At 42.1% G+C, this 15,534-nt stretch overlaps 1 protein-coding gene across 2 annotated transcripts in view; it reads right to left on the bottom strand.

The window, feature by feature from the left end:
* epha4b (eph receptor A4b) overlaps positions 1-15,534 on the bottom strand; it is a 102,860-nt gene that overhangs the window by 73,995 nt on the left and 13,331 nt on the right. For both annotated transcript variants that reach the window (XM_031281181.2, XM_031281180.2), the window contains exons 2-5: positions 10,016-10,080; positions 3,942-4,142; positions 579-686; positions 1-291 (exon numbers count right to left, since the gene is read on the bottom strand). The exon at positions 1-291 is cut by the window's left edge and continues 61 nt beyond it. In XM_031281181.2, the coding sequence (XP_031137041.1) occupies positions 1-291; positions 579-686; positions 3,942-4,142; positions 10,016-10,080 (665 nt within the window). The remainder of the gene's footprint in view (positions 292-578; positions 687-3,941; positions 4,143-10,015; positions 10,081-15,534) is intronic.

The following is a 15,534-nucleotide window of genomic DNA, read 5'->3' on the forward strand; positions in this document are numbered from 1 at the left end:
CAGCCAGCCTCCGTCTGCACTGCAGTACATCTTCGGAGCCTCAAACTCCTCAGAGGCATTCACACACACACCGTGGACCTCCACCAGTGCCGTGTCTCCGCCCGTTATTGTGTCGGGGAACTGGGCCAAGTTAAGCACAGTGAGGGGACACTTCTTGTAGAAGACCCTGACTGAGACCAGAGCGATGCAGGCGCCAAGGTCCTGGAAGGCCAGGTAGAAGCCCTTTTTACTCAGGTTGCTGATGTCGCGCACCTCCGTGTTCAGCTTCATCACGCGGTCCCCAACGTCCACCTGCAGACGAAGCACATTTCACAGTGTTAGGCGGTAACTTTATTGGGAGCATTCAAATTCAATCAGAGCAAAAAGTTAGAATTCTATTTAGGTACAACGTTGCTGCCTGAAAGTCAGCGACTGAAAGGCAGAAATAATGATGTCCTGAAAATCCTGACAATTTGGCAAGCAAACAGGATAAGATAACTTAGTTTAAATATAACCCACATTCAAACACGCGTGTGTGTGTCTGTGTGTGTGTGTGTGTGTGTGTGTGTGTGTGTGTGTGTGTGTGTGTGTGTCCATACCTGTGTAAAACTCTCATCTGCAGCAATAGTATCGATCTTGACATACTGGCTTTCCTTGATGAACCACAGGTTGGCATTGTTGGACTCATAGTAGTACATGTTGAATGTCTGCAAGACAAACATCCATCACCTTTCAGATTCTACAAATTGAACTTCTCAGACAAAACAGAATAACACACAGTGAAACTAGAGAGATGTGAGAAGACAAGTGAGAAGGTCCATCCAATGTGAAGTTTTAATAAGGTCCCCATAGCGCTCATAGCTATTCTGCTGCTACTTTTCAAATCTCAGTCCATCTGTCTCGATGGCCAGTCAGCAACCCTGTCTGCTATTTCATGAAGTGCAGCTCTGTACTGTCTCATATTATCTCCACTACTCATTCTGGAGATGTAATGAGAGTGGAAAGGGTGCAGAGGGCAGACAAAGTAGAGAGAAATGAATACAGAGGAGCAGTGATATCGGGCTGATATGAGAGGACCGGGGACAATAGAAAAAATATATTAGAAGTTAAAATATACGAGGAGCCACAAAAGAAGCCTCTAGAGCGTTTTCTGTTTCATTCTCTGTTCGCTATTCTCTCATGTCATTCTTTTCCTGCCTTTTGTCTATTTATCTATTCATCATCAGCCATCACAGTGAACTTCCATCTGTGTGTTTGTGTTGAGTGAGTGTTGAATGGAAAAGACTGTAAAATAAAATTATGAAAAGTGTTCAAAAGGCCATTTTTGCAGCTCTGCAGTTCCATGTAGTATAATGTGCAGAATAAGCATAGATTTCATACCAAGTAATTATAGTAAACACAAAAACTACCACTTTTTGACTGGCCTTACATTAATATATATGTTAAGAATATGAAACCACGCTGTGATACTGAAATCATCCAATATTCAGTGAAATATGGGGACACACATCCTTCCCTAACACTGATTTAATGTTTATTTCATAAGTATTATGTAAACTGGCTTCATGCTTGCTTCTCATACTTTAATGTCTTTTTGCTGTCTCGAGATTTTCTGCTGCGGTAAGAGGAAGCAGCAGAGGCAAACGTAATTGTATCAGATAAAGTATGAAGAGCAGGCAGGTTTAATTGTAAACGCTGAGAAGTGTTATTGAAGTTAATTCGCTGATTTAGTTGATTAGCTGAGCCCGCTAAACAGAGTGTTGATTGCGTGCGCTCTTGGGTGAATTTGTTCCAATTTGTAATTAAACCATTTCCATGACAAATACAATATGTTTCTGCTATGCTCGTTATATATTTGAGAAGGGAAGGATATAAGAAATACTGATTACATTAACGTTGAACTCAATTTGATCCAAAAGACTAAAAGCACTGCTCAGGGAATATTTTGGAGCCCTGCAGAAGTGATTTGTTACTTCTGAGGCAACCCCCACACTGCAAACAATTTCTGCCTCCACCATGTTCCAAATCAAACTCACTCCTGTGCTATTGATCTCCAAAGCAGGAATGCGTCTTTTTTTATTTATTTTTTTAACTTGATTCCCTCCAAAAGAAGTTTAGAGCGAACACAGCTACGCACCAGAACCCATGGAGCTCGTCAAAATTCAAAGTCTTGCTCACCAAGAGTGAACAAATAAGCAGCACAAATGCAACAGGAGGGCTTCCACACACACACACACACACACACACACACACACACACACACACACACACACACACAAGATGCAAGGACATTTACTAACTGCCACCATACTGCCTGTGTTTTTAAATGCGTGCATGTGTATTATCCAGTCCCTCCAGGATTCCGCGATGTCGCGATCGCAACATTTCACGCAAATTCAACCAATCACCGTGAATTTGGTGCGACTCGCAATTTTGACCAATCACCGCAACTTTTCTGCAAATTTGACCAATAACCAGAGTTTCCCGCGACTTCAACCAATCCCAGCAGTCCCACGTGCCAGACTTTACGTCAGTATGTGACTCTGAGAGCCAATGACCAAGCGGGAGTGAGAACGGGTTGACGTAACACGTACGTCGCCAAATTAATTTCCTAGTTTCTGATATGAAGACGAGACGCGTGTGACTCGAACATCTCACATTTACCAACAAAACGTACAGCGAAAGACCGTGCAAAACATTTCAGACCGTCCTGCCAACCTGTATACATTTTAACATCAATGTACGCTGTAACGTTTTTTCACTCTAAAGTCGCTGAAAGCTGCTGCTGTTTCCTGTCGGCTCTCTGCAGCGGGCGGGGCTGCTGCTTAGTTCCCCCCGCGACTGACGCATGCACACACACACAAACACACACGGTGGATGCAGGAATAACCGGAGGTGATACGTACAGGATGACCTAAATTGAGGACAGCACTCGTTATTGTAAGTGCAATGATAAGTTAAAGTCCAATAAGTAGCCTACTTTATCAAACCGTATGAATGCGTGTCCCAGGCCTGGACACTGACACATGTTCAAATTTGATTCATTCAATAAATTATTATTTTTTGTCTTAAATCCACCAGCCATTTTCATATCATACCAACATTTGCAGCATCCTGAGCCTTTTTGGAAAGGTTACTAGGAAAACTCAGCCCAGAGTAGTTTTATTCTCCCCAAAATAAGTTTCCTTTTTATTTTTAGAGAACTATACAAAAAAAATGTCACTGTCTCGCAACTTCGTTGCAACAAAAATACAAAAGACATCGCAACTTTTATCGCAATTTTTTACAAAAGCTCCCACAAAATCAGGCATTTTGGGCCGCAACAATCTCAAAAAAAGGCTGTGAAATCCTGGAGGGACTGATTACCCTGTGTGCAGTGTTGGGAAGGTTACTTTGGAAATGTAATAGGTTACTGTTTACAGGTTACCCTATTTAAAATGTCATAGCAGGTTACTATTACTATCACAATTACTTATCCAGAGTAATGTGACTTATTACATTTAATAACTTTTTGATTACTTTTCTAAATTTGTGATGACAGCTTGGGAGGTCATTTAACTGTCAGACGGGTGGCGCTGCAAATTCAAACAGGAGAACCAATCGAAAGCATCACAATAGCATCAAACTTTACTAAACAGCTGTGGCTGGAAATGGCAAAAGAAGACGTACACATGAAAAACGTGCAAAGCAACTAAATATATAATATTATTTAACATATAGCCTAGCTTTTTACAAAATATTCAGATGTAACCCCCAATGTAATCATGAACATTTTCATAGGTAGCTGTAATTTAATTACACATCTTCCCAGTAACGGTAACAGGTTAACAATTACCTTTACTTTGTAACTAAATTACGTTATCCCATTACATGTAACTAGTTACTCCACCAACAATGCCTGTGTGTGTGTGTGTGTGTGTGTGTGTGTGTGTGTGTGTGTGTGTGTGTGAAAGGATGCAGACCTCCTTGCAGGTACCGGGGACCCCGGGCAGGCTGTTGCAGTCCCTCAGGGTGAATTTGATCTCAATGTGGATGCGCTGCGCTCCTTCTCGGCTGATGTGACGCGTCCTCAGCCAGTTGTTTTGGTTGGCCTCCATGACGTTACACACCTGGTAGGTCCTCATTGGCGTGTTCCTCTCATCCATCACGCTGATCTCCTCCCACTGAGGATGAGAGAGAGGAGTTTTTAGAGAAGAAGGAGGAATAGAAAAGCAAAGTGGGTCTACTAGATGAAAGAGATAGTTGTTTATTTGACATGAAATTTCTGATTGGACTTCCACATTTATCGGATGACACTTTTTTTTTTAGATGGAGAGCAAAAGAAAGAAATAGGATAAAGAAAGAAAGAAAGAGCAAAGAAAATAGCAAAATACTGGGAGGGATGTGAGGACAAAGTGTTAAAAAAAGAGGGGGAAGATAGGTGAAGGAAAGAGTGGAAAGGAAGGGAATGGGTGAGCAGGATGAGGAGAGGGAGAAAGGAAAGGAGGGCGCAAAAGAGAAGAGGTGAGTGTTTGGGGTGTGTTTGAGTTGATGGGGAAAAAAAAGTGACGTTCAGCAGCACAGAGGCCGGCTCGACAACAGCACCGCTCAGCTGTGAGATCGTCTTATTTCATCGCCAATCAATGGACAAAGGAGATCTCAGTCCAAAGATTGCTTATGGGAAACTGGGCCCAAGTTCAATGAGCTGTGGTTTTGGTGCAAACCAACACTAAGCCTGCATGTTCTGTTTTCATGTCTGGGTGAATATGAGTGATGATCTGTGTCAAGATGACTGAAGGACTGTCTTTGTCCGTGCTGCACGTGTGCATAGCTTGAGTGTTTTTTCTAAAGGGAATGCGTGATTTAGCGATTAAGAGGTAGGAGTGTGTGTATGAGTGAGACGCGGAGAGAAAGAGGGAGCAAGAAGGAGTAGGTAGGACAGAGCTACTTTGTCTCCCGTCATCTGCTACCATCTGTTTCCACTTCTGACTAAGGCAGTAATTGAGAACACTTCTCGCATGAGCAGGAAAACATTTCTATCTACACACACACCCACACACACACACACACACACACACACGCATGCACGCACACACACACACACACACACACACACATACACACACACACACACACACACACACACACACACACACACACACACACACACACACACACTGGATGAGTCCTAGTTTGTGGTGAGGGATGAGAGGACCACCATCTTTGTTCTGAGCTCCTGTCATCATCTTGAAAACTGAAGCTGTAAGCTCCAGAGTGATGGGCACATATCACCTTACAGTAGTCCAACCATGTAAACACAGACCCTGTGCAGGCATGATACACACACACACACTCACATGTGCACACACACCTGCCCACACCAAGACCCACGGGGCTATCTACCTGTCAACCCTAACGTGTTATTTAAAATTCAAATGAAAGTCGAACGGTATATAAATAAAGAAAAGAGAGAAGACAGGCTAATAAATAGGCAAATAAAAGAGAAACTTTCAGACAAGCAGAGTGCAAGCTAAGCTTGGATTCCTGAGGTTAATTTGATGTGACGGCCCAACAACCCGGCAAAAGCTTGACGCATTTTACCTCTGAGTCCTGAGCGCTAAAACAGACCCACATAAAAAAAGAAAAACACACATTCTCACATAGACTCACACACTCTCTCCAACTCTCTCTCGCACACTCAGATACTTTTAATCCCCCACAGCCTCCGCTGAAACATCTACTGTGTAGGATTTGGAGCTCTAAAAAAAAGGGATCGCTCTTGTTCATAACCCAACATAGCTTCAGAACTGCAGAAACAGAGAGAAGGAAGAAAAGGGAGTAGAAGAAGAAGGAGACGAGGCAGAAGACTGTTTAAGCTGCTGCAGCCAGCTGAGACAAATGTCCCAGACAGCCAGTTCAGAGTTTGAAGATTACATATATAAAGGATGTATCGCTGGAGTCTTGCTCGACATTATGTGCTCACAACAACTGAGAGCTCTCGATTTAATTAAAAGAACAAAACACAAGACAGAGGGAAAAAGAGAGAGAGAGAGAGAGAGAGAGAGAGAGAGAGAGAGAGAGAGAGAGAGAGGAATGAATGTTGTTAAATTACAGGCGCGCCTGGCAGCTAAATAGACCCATCTGTGTAGAGCTGAGACCAGTCGGACATCACAGGACGGTCGCACACACCCACCCACGCGCGCACGCACACACACACACACACACACACACACACACACACACACACACACACACACACACACACACACGCACGCACACACAAAGCTGAGTCCCCAGGGAGTGGTGATTAAAGCATTTATGGGAATAGTCATTGAGGGATAAAGAGGGCTTTATGATGTCTTTGTTTATTTCTTTGTAGGCAGAGTTTGGAGTGGCTGGATTACTGCCACTTCCTGGTGCGCGACTTATTTCCCTAGTTGGCGAGTCTGTTCATTGTCACATTTGCCTGCATGGTGTAATGCACAGGTGTGTTTGTGAACATGAAAACAACCTGCTCGCCCCCGTATTTGCTAATGATACACTAGCCGCTTGAGAGAAACATTGACCAAAAACACAACTAGGAAAATGTTTGGATAGGCTGAAGAGTTTAAGCTCCCTTTCTCTCTTACTCTAGAGTCTAAACGCACGCACGCACGCACACACACAGAGTGTTCAGTCTGAACGTGAATTAACATTAACAGCCCTCCTTCCTGAACCCTCAATCACCTCGGCCAATCAGCCCGCCTGATTGCTTTGAAGTGAAGCAGAGACGTCGGATCAGGCTTTAAGTTCAACCATTCACCAGCTTAACATAATATCCCTTCTTCTGCAATCATCTGATGGCTACACCTACGGGGACTTAATTGGCCCCCAAACTCTGGAACAAACTCGGTCTTAGTGAGGAGTGGGCGAGGGGAGGGAAAAACAGAGATGGAAGATGAAGAAACAGGAAGGGGTGGGTGGGGGAGAAAAGAGGGCTGAGGAGCCTCTGGGGGAGTAGAGATGCTGTGGGGCCCCTCCATTTTCAGACATCATTAAGACGTATCTGTTTTGTGTCCCTCACGAGGAACACCCCTGCCTGGTGACAGAAGTGGGTCGCTCCACGCAGTCTCAGGCACATCCGGCCCTGCACGGCTTGGATTAAGCCTGACCTGCAGGGGTCAAGTGTGGTTTTGGACTAATTCAGGTAGACAGTGGTCTCAGATTGGTGGGAAATACCTCTCGTTGAGACCAACCCCCAGGTTTAAAGTTCAAAGGTCAACTAGATAATCCTCCTGTTATGAAACATAAGACCCTTCTCAAAGCACCGGCACCTTTTCTTCTCTCAGTCTGTCAACTCTCCTATCGCACTCTGTCCCTTCTCTTTTCCTTTACATTAGATCATTTTCTGTTAATAAATCATTGCCATATTTACTTTGAGACATATGTATAATTCTATTAAACAAACAGGAGTGTTGCCAACAGGATTGGCAGCCTCTACTCGTCTCTATACTGCTCTATACCAAAATTCAAGCTGTGTTGGCACAGTGGTTTTACTCAGGAAAGCATGGCAAGGTAAAATACGTTTTTTATGTGTTGTAGATGTTGTTTCCTCAAAGAGCTTGTCATCCCCAGCCTTTAATCTACCAGCTCACTGTTTCTGCTTATTTCATCCAGCAATATTTCAAACTGATTTGCTGACCATATAGCATATGCAACACAGTCTCCCGGGTTGGCATATGTCCATACATTGATGCATAGACCTGTTTTCGCTCCACAACGCACTGACTAACACTAGGGCTGGGATGATATCATTTGTCCTGATCCGATTCTTTCACGATACATGGGTGCCGATTCGATTTGTACTGCGATTCTGGAAGTATTGTGATTCGATAGTAAATAACACACTTCTAGAGACGATATATCATGAGACGTTTCAAAAAACGAATTGTTTTCTAAAAAAGAATGCACATCACATGTCAGTCTGACATTAATTTCAATTGTAAAGAAGAACATAACGTGCATTTTATGCTGGAAACGGATATGATGTAGCTGCCGTCGGCGATACCGGGTAAACAGGAAATATTTAGGTGAATCATTGGTAAAAAAGAAATAGATAAAGCATATTGATTTTAGGGGAAAGAATTGATTTTAAAAATTGTCTTTTGATTTTGTTTCACACCCTAACAAATACCGTACGTGTCATTTCCTTAGGTTCTTCACAATCATAGCACATGATTATCCTCTGCGTATAGACAAATGTAAACACAGAATACAAATCCATTTATGAGTGATTTGACTTATTCTTAAACTCCTTTGGCAGAATCTCCTTTCACTTTTTTTCTGTTTGTTAATGCCGCTTCAGATGCATTCGCGTTGTATGGCTTTACTCCTGTTTGCCTTCCAGCTCAGATTTTTTATTTTATGGCAAAGTCATAGCTAACTGAAAGAAAACGTGTGCCTATTTTAAGCAGAAGCAGCTATAGTTCATCCAATTTAGCCTTTTGCATTTATCTTTTTAACTGACAATGACGAGACTTAAAAAAAAAAGAGTGAGGAGGATCATGTTCACCTAGGAATAAGATAACATCGCCTTCATGCACCACGAGGCGAAATAAGAACCATCACAGCGAAGACTTTACCAGCTTTAAGTAATTTAATAATGTCCTTGGTCAGATAAAGCAGCTGATAGAGCTTGTGCCTGACCCCAAAGTAAAGAAACACTTTTGTTTTTACAATGATAGTGTGATCAAGGATCTATTTGTCACATTTATTTTGACAGGGTAGGGTTGTGTGGATGCCCATAGAGCCAGTTTCCTCAGTTTCTGTACACATTCAGGGAGGAGAAGCTAGATCCCCACAATGTTGTCAGCTCATGAAAAGATATACAGGACGGAGTTTATATATATATATATATATATATATATATATATATATATATATATATATATATATATATTCTTATTTACTTTCAAGCCAACACATTTCTTTGAGGGTAAACTAACAACACATGTGCCTTTCCGGGGCCATGATTAAGCCACCTCAAACTGAACCATATTTTCAATAAAAGTAACTTGTGTACTCTTTGGTTTTCAAAATTAGATTGAACCTTTTGGCTTAGCCACAGATGGAACACATTTAGTTCTTCTATAAGTACCTCGATGGGAGAAAGAAAAAAAGAAAAAAAACGTCCACAAACATCCACGATATGCCCACACAATCGGAGCATTTAAATAAAGTGAACTTGAAACCCTTGATTGCTTGAGAAAACATCCTTGCTTAGCTCGGCTCACTTCAGCTGCCTCTCTGCTGCGCCCAACCATGAAACAGCGTGTGGCATCCTGCAATTTAACACACTGACGCTGAATAGAAGTGTGAATCGAGGGGAAATAGAATTAATTCAGCGCCATTCATCAGCTCCTGCGCTAGAGTGACATACAGAACCCAATCTTATTTCTTTATTCAATGCACTTTGTCGTTCTTCCTCTCTACGCTCTCGCCCTCTTCCTCTCCTCTCACTTCTATGATGTCGTTTTCTGATGCACGGTGGCTGCACTCCAGACTCCCCTGGTCCCTATACAGTACCTGCAAAAGGCTAGTTACATAACCCCCCCCACACACACACACACACACACACACACATGCACACCCACACACCCACACACACACACACACACACACACACACACACACACACACACACAAATAACACAAACATGTACACAGCATCTCCTCTTACATAAGAACATTTATCCGTCTACCCCGTCCCTTAACTCCATCCCAAAAAATCGCAACCCGTAATAAATGGAGGCTCCAGTGCCACAGCGTTTTCAGCACAGCGGAAATAATTTCTAAATTCCCCCTGCAGACTCCCGATTTAGCAAGGAGCGCTCAAGAACCCAGTGCTCTCTATAACACACACTCCAGTGCTGCCACTGCTACTAGTCCCCGCTCCTTCCCTGAAAATAAAACATGTCAACACAACCCGCTAGTTGTGATCAATTTATGCTTTTGGTGCCAGCTCCGGCATAAAGAGAGGATGCTTTTTGTCTCCGTGTGTTGTGCTGCATATACTCACCCCCTCATTAGGGTAAGCCTCCCAGCCCAGGTCGGCCAAGGCTGACATGGAGTCCAGCAACGTAACTGCAAGAACACAGAGGAGAGAGAGAGAGAGAACAAAAAGCATAAACACACACATACTTTAGTAAGCTGCATTTATTTCTCAATCCCCATTTCTTTAAAACAACGTTAATGTTTTCCACATACAGTGAAGAGATATTGCTGTCTTGAAAGCATTACATGACATCAAAACCTTCCACATAATAAAATCCAAGATGTTTTCACGTTTTATACAAGGGTGTCTTTTGTTGTGGAGTACAACAGCAGTGGAATAACAAGTGGTGGTAAACCTATCATTTCAACTTTAAGATGACTGTGGTTGTGCTGCAGCTGTTCTGTTTGAAAGGGACACAAAGTCAGTCAGTGAAACAGAGTATAGGCATTAGACATTAAAGTGATATCAACCACTCGCCCTGTAGGCTTGAAAAATGGCACTTGAAGCTCGGAGAGAGGAGGCTGTGGTCGAGTTGTATTCAAAGTGGTTGCAATGGATTGTGTGGAAAGTTTTTATGCCACATAAAACAAATCAAATTGTTGCTCAAACCAGACCTGCAGCATAATCCACTATTACAAACAGTTTAATGTTTGCCAATTCATGGCTAAATACATTGCTTTTGTCTTAATACTCATCACCCTGTGAAGCCCACACACAGGCACATGTGTTAGTTTACACAAATTAGAGCCTCCAGCTGTTATAGTGGTCCGAAAACGCTTTATCAAAGCTAAATCATTGGCTATACACAGCGGGAGAGATTTGATTCAACATTTCACTTTTGAAAAATTTAAAGAATGCTCTGAATCCAACCTCAATCCCCGTTTTCCTTTAAATGGTCATTTTCTCACTTACCCTATGCATGCAGACGTTTTAAGGTACACATCTCTAAGATTTCTGTCCCCCAAATACAATAGAGGTGAATGTTATATAGAAAAAATAATCCCCATAAAAACGATTGTCTGCCCTGTGGATATTCCAGACATTGTTTCTGGAGCAAGGTTATAATCGTTAACTAAAACGAACAAAATAACGAACTAGGTGGGAAAAAACATTTTTGTTAACTGAAATAAAAATAAAAACGAGGCATTACAAAAAAACAATAACTAAACTAAAACTGTAATGTCTGTTTGCAAAACTAACTAAAATAAAATAAAATGATCGAGTAAATGTCCTTAGTTTTCGTCTTTGTCAATGTCTTTCACAGAGCAAATAACGTTATATCTTTCCGACCATGACATTTCCCGTAGACATGTATAGTTTCCGATTGGGAACACAACATAGTCGTTGCCCCTCGCCTGGCATCATAGCGGTACCGAAAGTCAGAAGAAAGCGGCAGAGACCTATTTGATTATGACTGTGTCAGATAAAAGCAAGTGCCTTGCAGTGGAAGGTGGTAAAATATGTGGACAATTTATTACAGGGAAAAATCCCACAAATTTGAAAGTACATTTGAGAAGCGCACACAAGCTAGGAGGCTAACCTAGTTTACCTTAACAAGGTAAAGGAGAACGCAAAGCCCCTTTCCCCGAAACAGAAGCTAACCCCGGTAACGTTACGGGCATGGATGTATGGATACAGGGCCAGGCAGCATGACAGAGACAACAGCAGGACAGAGAACACTAGAGGAAGGCTTTCACTGGCGACCCGATAGCTGCTGGTTAGTAAATACGCAGGAACACCAAAAGCGGGAGGAAGCGTGGGTTAATATGTGTAGTGATACTGGGATGTCTACACAACTGTGTGAGTCGATTGACTTCAAAAAGTTCGCCACTTTACTCAAACCAAAGTTGAAAACACCTGTTCATGTCTTCTTTAGTCTGTTGGCTATTTAGGTTTTTTCCTGACACACGTCACTTACACATTTTGCACTAGATCGGCGTCTTGTGTAAACTGTTTACATATTTATGACCATATGTAGGCTACATTATGTACATTGTATGTACTGGTGTTATTGTTGAATACATTGTGAATACATATTTCTAAAATCGTATGATGTTTTTGTTGTTATTATTACACAATACTTTTTCTGACCTTTTTGAGTCCCCCGACAAATAACCCATATTACAAAAAAAGATATACCTAAAACTAAAACTAATAAAAACTAAACTAAAACTAAGCATTTTCAAAAAATAATAACTAAACTAAACTAGCAAACCCGCTTTAAAAACAAATTAAAACTAAACTGAATTTGAAAACAAAAAGTCAAAATGAAATAAAAATAAAAACTAATGAAAAATGCAAAACTGTAATAATCTTGTTCTGGAGATGGATATCTCAAAACCTCGGCACATAAAACTGAAACTATCTCCATGGCCGGATGACACTATGCTGTAAGTGAGAAAATCTGTGTTTTTGTCATGTGTGTGAACCAGCCCTTTCAACAACTTTCGAGCCTCCATTTAATGATATAACTTTCAAGCTAAAAAAATGTGTTGGAGTATCACTGTCATCAAGGACGGACATAAGTGCAACAGTAGGATGAATGTAGAGTTGCACATGGTGCTTCCTGTGTGTGTGTGTGTGTGTGTGTGTGTGTGCTCTCTCTGTGACAGGAGGAAGTGGAGGGAGGATTCAGGAAGGTGAGAATGAAAAAGTGAAGAGAGGAAGGTGGCAGCTTGACCAGTGGGAGGCATAATGAAAACCTGCTCAGATTCTGGAGCGATGTTCTCCACCTGTGTGTGTGTGTGTGTGTGTGTGTGTGTGTGTGTGTGTGTGTGTGTGTGTTTGTTAAGGCTTGGCTCAGTCAGGTCCTAATCAAGCCTTCAACACCGCTGACCATCAATATTTAATCAGTATCCATCTGCAGAGACTGCTGCTTCTCTCTTTCTTCTCACTGTGGCTCTTTCAGGTTATCCTACGTCTACCGAAATTTCTTTCAACCTATGCATTCAATCCACAGATCCCAGATCAGACGGGCGAGTCGCTGACCTGACACAATTTGAACCGACTGCCTCACATTAAAGCAGCACACGTTCATATTCCCTTCAATTTTTATAAGCAGTGACCTGGAAAAAAATATTCCAAAGTAAAAAAGAAAACAGAGTTTGCCCTCCTCAATGCAAATGAGGCTAATCACTCAATTGAAGAGGACTGAAAGTGCCTGTTTACAAACCCCTCTGTGTATCCATACTGCCTGTAGGTATAACAAAGGGACTGTAAAATTGCTCCAACCTCCTATTTTCCTATCTTTCCCCCTTTCTCTCTTCTTTTCGCACCCATGCTGTTCATCAGCCCTTAGTGAATCCCAGCCGTTCTCCTCAGCTCAGCACACCGTGACAGCAGGGAGGCATGTCATGCTGTATTAGTGGGTGTACATGTGAGTGTGCACGTGTAAGGGCGCACACAGCAGCGCCTGGGTGAGAGAACAGCGACAAAGAAAACCGTGCACACACGGTATATTTAAAGCAAAGAGAGAGAGGCTGCACAGCAGAGCCCGGGTGAGAGAGAGAGAGAGTGAGATAGATTCAATGAGAGGGATGAGACAGGAACAGTGGAGAGGTGCTGAGCAGCAAAAGGTCAGAGGCAGCCTCCAGTGTGTATTCACAGAGACTAAAGACCATTTAGACGGCTTTCCTCAGGTTTTTTGGGGGAGCTTATCCAAAGTGAGTGTCGGAAAGGACAGAGGGTGTCGTATGCTGTACAGATTGTAAAGCCCCCTGAGGCAAATTTGTGATTTTTGAAATTGGGCTTTATAAATAAAATAAACTGCTTTGGCATTTGAGTGGCGTACAGACAACTGGACATAATAGTATAATAATATGTGATTTCAAGACCCAACAGAGAGGCAAACACACTGTCGCACAGACACACTCAGAGATAAAAACTACCCATCAAGAAACTTCATGGAATTGAGCACAATTGTCTGTTTCACATAGTCAGAGTCAGGGTTATGCCGATGATATTCAGTGTGACACACTTACTGCAATACCTTTCCTTGTGTTTCACAGAGAATATAACTGAGTGCAACCTCTCAAGTTACAAAACACATTTTCTCACTTCCCTGAGTGGTATCTTTAGTGCTTAAAACAATGATTACATTCCATTTATATGTAGTTTCAGTTGGAGAAACAATGTCCTGGTTATAAACACATTGGAACTACTTTCTTCCCTTTTAAAATGGTTGTTCTGCGGACTATCCTGTGGAGTAGAGTTTAGATTCTCTGCCCGAACCTGAGCCCGAACATGGGCCGATATTTTCCGACACTATCCTTGGGCCGGGCCGGGCCCTCGATCAAGCATTTGTGTTTTTTTAATCATTACTTTATTAGCCTAATTCGGTGGGGAGAAAGCTATGCCTCTCCAGCTTCTCCCGTAGCTCTGGGTAGCCTACATGTCCTGCACTGACTTGAGTGTGAGGTAAACTGTGCTACATCGTGTCTCCCCCATCTGCAGCACTGTTGTCGGCCAGTGCGTCAGCATGCAGACCGTGGCGAAGGACAGTATTAATTAGGTGATAGAGGCAAGAAAGTCTTCTATATGGTTCCAGGGCTTTGATTATGTTGCTGCCTTGATCTGTTACCCACACTATTTGGCTGAGGGAGCTAGGGTTGAGTTTTTTTTTAACGTTTCTTCATTCGGCTCCATTTGCGATCCATTCCATTCTGAATAAACAAACAGCACAGTTTACATGCTTCATCCTTGTTGCATTATTCATTAAGATAAAAACAGATTTCTGCAGTTCAAACAACTCTGAATTGTAGTTGAGAAGTTATAACGGCCCACGTATTAAAAAATTGTTGGGTTTAAATTGGGCTCGGGCTCATAATTACAGTTAATGTGTCGGGCCGGGCCGGGCTCGGACAACGTGCACGGACTGGGGTAGGGTCGGGTTTGATTTTTTTGGACCCAATCTAAGCTCTACTGTGGAGTAAAGATGTGAATGTTAACCTCTTTATTCGTGCTATATATGTTTTTATTCAATCCAAACTACCAATTTACGGACTGTACAGAAGTTAGCTGTTAGCTAGACTGTATAGAAACTTTATTATTATTCGTCACATATGGCCATGGTTGGCAAGTATGTGTGTCTGTGTACGTTCTGATCTCAAAACTCAGCAAAACTCTAGTTCTGTCTGTCATTTTCCTCCAGTCTATCTCCCTTTTACCTTATTTCTCTGCACAGTATGTTTATGAAGTGTATTTAATAAATCATTGGAATAAGTGCAAATTTTAGTGCAAACTCCCACGCCTCAGTGTATGTTCTGAAAGACGTTTGCTGCTGAAGTTTTCAAAGGAATAGCGCAGCATAGCATGCAGACTGGAAGCAGCGGTAAACTAGTCTTGCTCTGTTCAAAGTTCGAAAAATCTGCTATCCAGCACCTCTAAAGCTCACTAACTAACACAGCTGGTTTGTTAAGTCTACAGAAATGTACAAACTCCACAATCTATCTTCTCACCTAACTTGGAGAGAAAGCATTTATACACTAACAAACTTTTCTTCTAACTGTAACTTTCCAAAATTGTGAGCACCATGACATTCCATC

This window comes from Sander lucioperca, chromosome 9 (genome assembly GCF_008315115.2).
Source record: "Sander lucioperca isolate FBNREF2018 chromosome 9, SLUC_FBN_1.2, whole genome shotgun sequence".
In the NCBI taxonomy this organism is placed as follows: domain Eukaryota; kingdom Metazoa; phylum Chordata; class Actinopteri; order Perciformes; family Percidae; genus Sander; species Sander lucioperca.